This window comes from Benincasa hispida, chromosome 9, assembly GCF_027475165.1.
Source record: "Benincasa hispida cultivar pf3 chromosome 9, pf3_genome.v1.1, whole genome shotgun sequence".
NCBI classification, from domain to species: Eukaryota; Viridiplantae; Streptophyta; class Magnoliopsida; order Cucurbitales; family Cucurbitaceae; genus Benincasa; species Benincasa hispida.
This window is the reverse complement of record NC_143486.1, coordinates 57,803,920-57,815,598: the sequence shown is the minus strand read 5'-3', so window position 1 is coordinate 57,815,598 and position 11,679 is coordinate 57,803,920. Positions and strand designations below refer to the sequence as shown.

Here is an 11,679-nt window from a genome sequence, read left to right as displayed (position 1 = left end):
CTACCAAATTGGTATCAATCATCTTGTAATCTAAGAATTTTTTCAATGAGAAATTTCTTACTACCAGCATCTTTCAACTTGTATTTCTTGTCTAATGCCTCCCATAGTAGTTTTGATGTATTGTAGGCATAGCAATATGTAGGAATGTATCAGCAACAGCGGAAGCACAATGATCTTTTAAGCACTCTAATTCATTAATTTTGGCAAAATATAAAACATGCTCTTGCAGAAAACAAGTGAGTTTCATGACATACCTCTTGTAGAACTTCTTCAAAGCTTGTTCTCCAGTTGCAATCTTCTCCAAATCTTGTTGCAGACCACCTCAAGATCTTCCCCACTATTCTCTTGGTGCTCTAGATTGAGTTGTGGGACTCAAAACAAGCTTGAATCAAGGGATGATGGAGAAAAGCTCATAGCATCAATCTGGTTGAAGAACTCTTTCTTCAGCACGAATTTTCTCTAAGATTCTCTCTTGATTGCATGCTCGAAATTCACTCCAAACTCTTCATTATATTGCAGATCAACATGCAAGGGAGAGAGTTGCATGAGTTGCAGCTCATGCTTGGAGTAAGACAAGGCAAAGATGATGACTTTTGTGTGAGCAAGTAAAAAGATGGATAATGGAAAACATGATTTTTCCATTTTAGTGTTTTGTTTTTCAATTTTCCAATTTTATCAAAAATCAAAACTTGATTTTTAAAATCCATTTTGAGTTTAAACTGAAAAATAAAATTAATTTCATAAATTAATTTTTAAATAAAACTTAATTAATTTAATATCAAATATTAAATTAATTTTTACACACATCCATCTTTATATATTTAAATCATATTTAAATATAAATTCTTCTATTTCGTTTAATTCTCAAATTAAACAGGTAATTATATCTCATATAATTACTAATTCCCTTAATTCTAATTTGAATATTTCAAATTAACTTATCACGCTATTCTAGAGCTGTTCTGTTACAAGCTAATAGGGGGACCTCGCAGACCTACAGATTATGGACTCCAACGATCCGAGATTAATTGGCTAAATTCATTAGACTAGATTAATCCCCATTCGTTAACTAATGGATCACTCCACTAAAGCCCATAGTTGCACTCCTCACACTATAGATATATTATGACTACATGATTTAACCATAATCAGCAAATTGATCCTTCACAGGTTGTTCGTAATAACGACTAGGTCAAATGTCTGTTTTACCCTCGAGATTACGTCTTATTCCTCAAGTTCTTACTGATCCTCTAATGAACAACTGATTTGTGATCTAATCACTAAACCAAACTCTCTCAGTCCAGTAAGAAGATGAGACCCTTGTTCAAAACCTGGATTCAGTACTTGAGAGAACAACCTTTTTCCTATCCCTAAATTGGGTAGACATGAACTCCGTCTTGCACCCTATGTCCCCAACTATCTATTAGTCTTACCAATGAAATGAGAGTATTATTGAGCCGACGCTATTGAACCAACCCTCACCTATGTAAATCTAAGGATAATCTCGAATAAACAGGAGTTCATAGTTAGCTCAGGATTAAGATCGAGTTACCTAGGTCATCTAGGTGAAAAAGTAAGTCTTATATAGTAAAGTAAACAACGTTATAAAGTAAGAGTGACTTATTTCTTGATCCCATCTTATACAAACTCATTACATAGGATGCTCCTACTCCTCATGTCATAACATGTACAAATTAGGATCACATCATATGTAGCACGTTACAACTCTTTGTAACAACTACAGAGTTGGTCGCATCCAATGATGTTACCAGAATAAGGTACTCATTCATGTATCATAGATCATTTTGACTATTTACTCGAACCTGATCTACTCTTATATCTCCACATAAAGTTCAAGTACTCATACAATAGTCACGAGTCTTAGTTTATTGGATTTAAATTTTCATACAATTTATGAAATCAATAATAAGTATATTGATTATAGAAAATGTTTATTATTTTACAAACTGCGAGTTTTAGGATATAAAACCCAACACAATAGACATTATACAAAGTTTCCCCAAGACCACTAACCAAATAATTACGACACAGGAAATTTGAATACATCCATGCTTGATGCGTAGCTTCCGTTTCAGGAGTTATAACTTCTGGTAGGGTAATTAGTAGATATGTCCACAGGGCATGTGAAGTCACACGATAAATATAAACAATAGATAGAAGAAAAGATAACATTCTTCAATAAATGTAAATAATAAAAAAAATAAAATTACTCGATAAATATGCAAACTCTACCATTCGTGTTCCGTCACTTTGTCCATCTACAATTTCATGGATTCCAAGGATAGTCAAATAAAAATTCTGGCGATAAAATCAATTTCAATGCAACTGTAAATTAAAATAACAATATTAACGATGAAAAAATTGAAGCAAATATTAAAAAAAGTTCTTCCCTGTTCCTATGGTGAAACTGACATTCTTCTTCATTGTCTCAAGTTGTTTGGAAACTATTTAATTTTTTTAATAACCAAATTCATGCCAAAAAAATGTAATTAGATAACTTTTTTTTTTTAAAAAAAACAAATTATAGTTTTACTTTAATATGTTCTCACAAATTCTCTTTTATTATAAAAATTGAAGTTATCTCTTCGAAGATAAAAAATTTGTAGATACTGATTTTATTATACAATACATAATAACAAAGCCCTTCAATCCCAATTCTTTGAAGCAAATTTGAATACAAAAACAAAATAGTTTTCTAAAGCCTTTGAAGCAAAGTTGAATACGAAACAAAAACGGTTCTCTAAAGCCTCGTTTGATAACATTTTTTTTTTCAAATTATGAGTATTTTTTCCCAATTTTCTTAATTTTTTATCAAATTTTAAAAATAAAAATAATTTTTTTAGTTTTCAAATTTTAACTTGATTTTTTAAAATATTGGTAAAAAGTAAATTGCAAAATTGAAAAACTCATAGGTATAAGTAATGCTTATAAATATACTTAAAAAATAGTGTTTATTTACTTAATTTACGAAAACAAAAAACCGAAGCCAAATGATTATGAGCTTAAATAACTACATTTTCACCCCAAATTGTCAAACAATGAAAAAAAAAATTGTTTGGATAATGTTAAAGAGATTTGCCCAAATCCCATTTAAAGGATAAAAAAAGAATGTAAAATGTGTAGAGAGATGATAAACATTTTCCATAATCATTGACTAGAACTCTCTATACATTCCCTTGTAAGTAAAGGCACTCTAACGGGGCATACTTCCAATTTGTTTCTATAGATCTTATAAATACTAAAACTGTTAAGAAAGTAATCGTTTTATAAGATTAAAAAAAAAAATGTTTTATGCCTATTTTTTAGTCTTAAATTTTAAATTTTGTAGCTAATTCATACATTAATTTTGAAAAGATATCTAATCATACCTATTAAGCATAAATTAAATTTAATGTCTAATATAACATTTAATTTTTAATATTTCCTAATATGTAAGAGATGTATTTGATACGAACTTGATATTTAAAGTATATGTTAAATACAAAAATAAAAAATTAAGGTCCCATTTGGTAACAATTTTATTTTTTTGTTTTTTGTTTTGAAAATTAAGCTATGGACACTATTTCCACTTCCAAATTTCTTTGTTTGATATCTACTTTTCACCAATAGTTTAAAACACCAAGCCAAATTTTGAGAACTAAAAAGAAAAAAAATAACTTAAAAAAAGTTGTTTTTGTTTTTAAAATTTGGCTAAGAATTCAACCATTGTACTTAAAAAACAAATCATGATAAGAAACGTGGATGATCAGACTTAATTTTCAAAAACAAAATTGAAACAAAAACAAAAAAACAAAATTGTTACCACATAAAGCCTAAAAGATCTGATGATTTTTAAGTTTATGAATTATACATAAACACAAAATTATAAGTTAATGGACTAAACTTTAAACATTATATACATTCGCGTTCCCCTCCCTTGAAATTCTGCGCTGTAAAATGGTTTTTTTCCCATATTTGGTAAACTATAAGCTTTGAGGGCATGATTCTCTTTTAAATATAAGCATATGGAAACTGCGCAATATTATAGTCGGGAGTCGAATTTTGATGTAGTTTTCTTCCCCAAGGATTTGTAGTATAACAATGAAATTTATGTTTCTTTTCTACCCATTTTTTTTACAAATAATTTTTACTTTTCCTTAAAGAAATATTTAATTTTTTTTTTCAAATTCAAAAAAACAAAATTACTTTTTTTAGAAACATCGGTAGAATCTAGAAAGTGAGAAACAGGAGAAAGAAATGTTTAAGTGGAAAAAAATTTAATTTTCAAGAGCTAAAAAAAACAGTTATTAAATGAAACCTTAGGTTTATTGGGAAAAATTTTGTTCTTAGAGACTGCTTTTTGTCCTAACAAGAGTAAGCAATATCTTAGGAAAAATACTTTCTTGGTCCCTAGGTTTTAGGTCTAGTTTTCTTTTGGTCCTAGGTTTCAAAATGTTACATATTTAGTTTTAAATTTTGAGTTTGATTTCAATTTAGTGCCTAAGTTTTTAAATATTACAATTTTACCCTTAAAATTTAAATTTTATTTCAATTTGGTTCCGAGGTTTAAAGATTTATGATTTTAAACTGATTTTTCATTAAATACTCATTTTGAACTATTAACATCAATGTTTACTAATTAATTTAAAATAGTTATAAAGTGAAATTTTAAATTTAATTTTAATAGTGATAGAAAAATAGTGAAACTAAGTTAATTAATAGATATTAACACTGAAGATAGAAAACAAGTAATTACTGAAAAATCAATGCTAAAAGTAAAATTCTTGAAACCAAGAGACCAAATTCAAAAGGGAAAAAAACTTAAATATCAATGGAAAATATTATAACAATTTGAAACCTAGAGACATTGAAACCAAATTCAAAACTTAAGAACTAAATGTGTAACATTTTCAAATTGAAGGACTAAATAAAAACTAAACAATCCTAGGAACCAAAAATATATTTTTCCCAAATATCTTTTTAAGAGAAAAATAGAAGGAGGAGTAAATGGACCAATTCTGCAATTTCTGTTATGTGTGTATGAGTGGGAGTGAGAGAGAGGGAGGCAATATTTAATGCAAAAACAATGACCAAGAACACCAATCCAAGAACAAATGTCCTGGAGAAAAACAATGTAAATAGAATATAATAGTATTTTCTTCTCTCTCTCTGTCTCCTCTTCTCTCCCAGTGGTTGCATCTGATTTTGTTCTTATTTTCTATTAGTTTTAAGTCATCTAACAAGGATGACAGTTTAACATTTAGCCTCAAAACAACAAAGTCTTATTGCTTCATAGTCTCCTAAGTGCAGTCCTTTTGGCCTTATGCATTAGGAAGGGAGCAAAAATTGCAGGCAGAAAATGCTTGGTTTTGGAGGTGTAAACAACTAGAAGAAACCACACATAAACATAACCATGGCCATACAAACCAGTCCAAAAGGCAGAAGAAAAAAAATAGGGGAAAAAACACTCAACCTATCATATCATTGAAGAATCTCAAATTAACAATCTTCATTTTCTAAATTTTGTAAATACATTTCTGATTCACTTGTGTTTTTCAATAACCAGAAAGAAGAATCAGTCTACCAAGTGCTTGAAATTGCTTGCAGACAAACAAATAGTACATCCAAAAAATTGACGTTTCAGGAATCACTATGTCTGCCGGCTAGGCTCAAATATAAAGTCATTCTTATCTCACCTGGCATTGGCTATATCAGAAAATGAAAGAGATCATGCAACAGATCAAGCCTGCCAGTTTTTCTAGATAGCTTAGGAATACTGCATACCTTGAATAATCTCCAAATCTGCTTCTCCTCTCTCTCCTTCTAGACCACAGAACCAGAAAAATGGCAGGCAAAAGCATGTTCCGCTACGCTGATAGCATCGACAAGTTTTTTATGTTTTTTGGGACTCTGGGCAGCATAGGAGATGGGATACAGGTTCCTCTCATGATGTATATTCTTAAGGATGTGATCAATGCTTATGGAGATAAAAACCGTGGCTTGACAAACGATATGGTTGACACGGTATGGCTTGCACCTCTTTGTTAAGTTTCCTTTTGTTATGAAAAACTCTATCATAATGTCAATGATGACAAATACTTAAACCAATAATGAGTGATAGATAGAAAGGACAGAAGTGAGCCAACGCCTAAACATTTTCAGAAAGAGAGAGAACGAGAGAATGAAACAAAGAATATGTTCCATTAGACACATAATGTCAAATCATAAAACCTAATGTTCAACCCACTAACAAATAGCTTACAACTTCCTATCATATATTGTTTGATCATAAGGAAACCAAAAGGGACAGAAAAGAAAACCGATTTCTACAATCGTGGATGCCTTCCTGCTGAGGGAAAACTGAAAGTACTAGAAACTACATTTAATTATGAACATCTGTCTTTTATCACACAGCCTACAGGCTACACAGGCTGCATACCGTTAGATATATGAATTGTTGATTCTAGAGTACGTAAAGCAATTAGTTAACTTGCTATTCTAATATGTTTCAGTTCGCACTGCGTCTACTTTATACTGCAATTGGAGTTGGACTTTCAGCCTTTGTAGGTGAGCATATTTGCTGGAATATATTCATGGGGTAAGAGGGTAATAAATAGTCTTTGTTTATCTCACTTAGCTTCACAATTTTAACTTTGCAGAGGGATTGTGTTGGGCAAGAACAGCCGAGAGACAGACATCTAGGATGAGAATGGAATATTTGAAATCTGTGCTTAGACAAGAAGTTAGCTTCTTTGATACCCAAACTGGTTCGACAACTCATGAGGTTGTCTCCCTCATTTCCTCTGATGCCAGTTCAATCCAAGTTGCCTTATGTGAAAAGGTTTGGTCCGAGTCACTTCTTCCCAACAGTGCAGTGTATGTGTCAAATATCTGTCCATAGAAACACTATCATGGAATCTATTTCACTATCTCGAAAACTACTAATTACCAGGAACTAAGTTGGAGATATATATCAGCAAGGTTTAAACTATAACTCTGTATGCAGATAAGTTTTTCTAGCATGTTGAAGTTGAAGAAAAGTCAAGAAAATGGTTCATCCATAGTAGAAATGAATATCCTTCCAACTTTTATAAACTCTAAATATGAATAATACAACTATTCGAAGAGACGTCAATAATTTAAAATAATCAGTAATTCCATCTTTCATCATGCTGATATATCTCATTCTTACTCTGTGCAGATACCTGATTGCCTTGCTTACATGTCAACATTTTTCTTCTGCCACATATTTGCTTTTGTAGTATCATGGAGATTCACATTTGCAGTCATCCCACTCTCAGTCATGTTCATTGGTCCAGGGCTCATGTTTGGCAAAATTATGATGAACCTGATAATGAAGATGATTGAATCTTATGGTGTTGCTGGTGGGATTGCAGAGCAAGCGATATCTTCAATAAGAACAGTCTATGCAAATGTAGGAGAAAATCAAACACAGGAAAAATTCAGCCAAGCACTCCAAAAAAGTATGGAATTTGGGATTAAGTCCGGTTTTGTGAAGGGATTGATGCTTGGAAGTATGGGAATCATTTACGCTGGTTGGGGTTTCCAAGCTTGGGTTGGCACTTATTTGATTACTGAGAAGGGAGAAAAAGGAGGCAATATTTTCATAGCTGGTTTCAATGTTCTAATGGGAGGACTGTGAGTTTTCTTCATCGTCTACATCCTGTGCATTCATTGCTGTATTTAGTTGCACAATTCCATACATCTGCCAAATTCAACTAAATTTTTTTCTTCTGTAAATTCAACTTCTTCAGGAGTATATTGAGTGCACTTCCTCATCTAACCTCCATCACAGAGGCAACATCTGCAACTGCTCGTATCCTTGAAATGATTGATCGTGTTGCAGAGACAGACAGAGAAGACAAAAAGGAGAAAGCCCTATCACACATGAAAGGAGAAATTGAATTCCAAAACGTATATTTTAGCTATCCATCAAGGCCAGATACGCTTGTATTACAAGGATTCAATCTGAAGGTTCCAGCGGGGAAGAGAGTAGGCCTCGTTGGAGGAAGTGGATCTGGCAAGTCCACAGTTATCTCACTGCTTGAAAGGTTTTATGATCCCACTGATGGAGAAATACTCTTGGATGGACATAAAATAAAAAGATTCCAGCTAAAATGGTGGAGATCTCAAATGGGTTTGGTGAATCAGGAACCTGTTCTATTTGCAACTTCAATAAAAGAGAACATAATGTTCGGAAAAGATGGAGCTTCAATGGAACAAGTGATAAATGCAGCTAAAGCTGCAAATGCACACGACTTCATTGTTAAGCTGCCAGAAGGTTATGATACTCGAGTAAGTTTCTATCACAAATATATCTACAGATAGGTTGCTATCTAACACTTTAAGACTTGAAGGCTAGTTATCAACTGCAAAACAAAGTATAAGAAATATAATCCTGTTTGCTAGTTTGAAACAAATTAAAAAAAAATGAAACTGACCAAAGTTGGAATCAAAGTTAGTCTGTTTTAAAAAATCTTTGGTAATGACAACGACTATAACTCTTTTCAGGTCGGTCAGTTTGGTTTCCAAATGTCTGGAGGTCAAAAGCAACGGATTGCCATTGCAAGAGCTCTTCTTCGGGACCCAAAAATACTGCTACTTGATGAAGCAACCAGTGCACTGGATGCACAATCAGAACGAATGGTACAGGAAGCAATTGATAAGGCATCAAAAGGAAGGACGACAATCACCATTGCACATCGTCTTTCAACAATACAAACAGCACATCAAATTGTGGTTCTTAAAGCTGGGGAAGTAATTGAATCAGGTTCACACAATGAGCTGATGTTGTTGAACAATGGACAGGGTGGGGAGTATCTACGGATGGTGCAGTTGCAGCAGATGGCAGTGCAGAATGAAACATTCTATGATTCCAATATTGAAATGGATAGAAGATATCGCCATAGGATGAGTGCTCCCACAAGCCCAATCAGTGTGAAGTCGAGTGGACATAATACTCCAGTATTATTTCCCTTCAGCACAGCAATGTCCATCTCCATGGGTACACCCTACTCTTACTCTGTCCAATTCGATCCTGATGATGAAAGCTTTGAAGAAGATAAAAAACATCCAGCTTATCCTTCTCCTTCCCAGTGGCGTTTGCTGAAAATGAACGCACCTGAATGGAGACGAGCGCTGCTTGGATGTTTAGGTGCTCTAGGCTCAGGAGCAGTTCAACCCATTAATGCATACTGTGTAGGAGCACTCATATCAGTATATTTTCGTGCTAATGAGCCCAACATTAAGTCTAAATCTAGAAACTTGTCACTTGTCTTCTTAGGCATTGGCATTTTCAACTTCTTAACAAATATCCTACAACACTACAATTTTTCAATCATGGGAGAAAGACTTACCAAGCGGGTGCGTGAGAAGATACTTGAAAAGCTTATGACATTTGAAATTGGATGGTTTGATCAAGATGAAAACACAAGTGCAGCCATTTGTGCAAGGTTATCAACTGAAGCCAACATGGTCCGTTCCCTCGTTGGAGACAGAATGTCACTACTGGTTCAAGCAATTTTTAGTGCAGCCTTTGCTTACAGTGTGGGACTTGTGCTCTCGTGGAGGTTAACTCTGGTGATGATTGCAGTGCAACCACTAGTCATTGGTAGCTTCTATGCAAGGAGTGTGTTGATGAAAAGCATGGCTGAAAAAGCCCGAAAAGCACAGAGAGAAGGAAGCCAACTTGCAAGTGAAGCTGTAACAAACCATAGAACTATCGTTGCATTCTCATCTCAGAAAAAGATACTTGGGCTCTTTGCTGCTACCCTGAAAGCTCCTAAGGAAGAGAGTGCTAGACAATCTTGGATATCTGGCCTTGGCCTGTTCAGTTCCCAGTTCTTCAACACTGCTGCAACAGCTTTGGCCTATTGGTATGGTGGGAGGCTATTGACACAAGATATGATATCCTCAGAACACATCTTTCAAGCATTCTTGATATTGCTATTTACTGCATACATCATAGCAGACGCTGGAAGCATGACTTCTGATATATCTAAAGGAAGCAATGCTGTTGGATCAGTTTTTGCAATCCTAGACAGGAAGACTGAAATTGATCCAGAGAACAAATCAGGGCGAGATCTCAAAAGACGGATAAAGGGTAAAGTGGAGCTCAGGAATGTTTGCTTCTCATATCCAACAAGACCAGAACAGATGGTTTTAAGGGGACTGAGCCTTAAAATTGATGCAGGAAAAACAGTTGCTCTGGTGGGGCAGAGTGGTTCTGGAAAATCTACTATTATTGGACTTATTGAAAGGTTCTACAATCCCTCAAGCGGATCTATACACATTGACGAGCATGATATTAAGAACTACAATTTGAGATGGTTAAGGTCACAAATTGCATTAGTCAGTCAAGAGCCAACTCTTTTTGCTGGAACTATCAGAGAAAACATTGCCTATGGAAAAGAGGAGGCAGGGGAATCAGAGATCAGAAAAGCAGCTGTTCTAGCCAATGCCCATGAATTTATAAGGTAAATAGAGCTAACTTCTTCCGAAGTTCTTTTCCTTCTCTTTCCTCATAAAAATAAGGTTTATTCATTTTGGTGTTTAAACTATCATGTTTGTTCTATTTTGTCCTCCTTTTACATGTCTATTTTAGTCTAATTATCGCTTTAAGACCAAAATGGATTCGAAACTTCACACAATTACCGGCAGAACAAAAAACGAATAAAGCCATCTAAAAACACAGATTTGAATCAGCAACATTACATTTTCTTCACTTCATATTTCTCGATATGCCTATTCTAACAGTGGAATGAAAGATGAGTACGATACATACTGCGGAGAGCGAGGAGCTCAGCTATCAGGAGGGCAAAAGCAAAGAATCGCACTGGCTCGAGCAATCCTGAAGAACCCATCAATCCTGCTGCTAGATGAGGCAACAAGCGCACTGGACAGTGTATCAGAGAATTTGGTGCAGGAAGCCCTAGAGAAGATGATGGTTGGGAGAACTTGCATAATTGTTGCTCACCGATTATCGACGATCCAGAAGGCGAACACCATCGCGGTGATCAAGAACGGGAAGGTCGTGGAACAAGGATCGCACAGTGAGCTGATTTCAATGGGGCAACGTGGAGAGTACTATTCTTTGACAAAATCGCAGGCCGCATTGAATCTTTGAGAATTCATATGGGGTTTTTTAGGGTTTAAACTTGTTGCAATTGTAAGTCTTTTTGTGGGATGGAAGAGGAATTGAATCAGTCTGCTTAATTCTTGTGAATATGATGATGATGAGAATGAACCCACATGAAATTAGAAATTTAATTTGTCCACGTTATATACTTTATGTCAATTAAATTATACTTTTATATATATTTTGCAAAGATAGTGGATTAAAGTGAACATGAGTGTAGCTTAACATGAGCATAGCTCGAAGTCAGAAGTTCGATTCCTCCAACCCACACTTTAATTATAATACATATATATATTTTGCAAAGATAGTGGATTAAAACGCGTAAAGGGAAATCAACTCTAATCTCATAATACAAGTACTAGCTTAGTTGAGCTAATTTTAGATAACCTAATAGAGCCGCTCTTGGATCTGGTTCTTCTCTATAGGTGAGATTGAAAAATCTTGCTGAGGATGAGATTGCTAGTATTTTTTAAGGGGTTGAATTGTCATTTTTTAGCTTAAACCCCTACACACCAAATACC

The 11,679-nt window shown here is 34.1% G+C and overlaps 1 protein-coding gene across 1 annotated transcript; it reads left to right on the top strand.

Moving 5' to 3' along the window:
* The first annotated feature begins 5,844 nt into the window (after positions 1-5,844).
* On the top strand, positions 5,845-11,289 carry LOC120085969 (putative multidrug resistance protein). Its single transcript, XM_090318291.1, has 7 exons — positions 5,845-6,024; positions 6,513-6,567; positions 6,660-6,841; positions 7,202-7,659; positions 7,776-8,316; positions 8,533-10,496; positions 10,777-11,289. The coding sequence occupies exons 1-7, from the start codon at positions 5,845-5,847 to the stop codon at positions 11,144-11,146; spliced, it is 3,750 nt and encodes a 1,249-aa protein (XP_090174417.1). The 3' UTR covers positions 11,147-11,289.
* The last annotated feature ends 390 nt before the right edge of the window (positions 11,290-11,679 follow it).

Bases quoted from the DNA above. Each gene is read 5' to 3' on its own strand.
- LOC120085969 (XM_090318291.1), top strand. From the start codon at position 5,845: ATGGCAGGCAAAAGCATGTTCCGCTACGCTGATAGCATCGACAAGTTT. The intron at 6,025-6,512 runs GTATGGCTTGCA...AATATGTTTCAG, and splicing joins CAAACGATATGGTTGACACG to TTCGCACTGCGTCTACTTTA. The intron at 6,568-6,659 runs GTGAGCATATTT...TTAACTTTGCAG, and splicing joins TGGACTTTCAGCCTTTGTAG to AGGGATTGTGTTGGGCAAGA.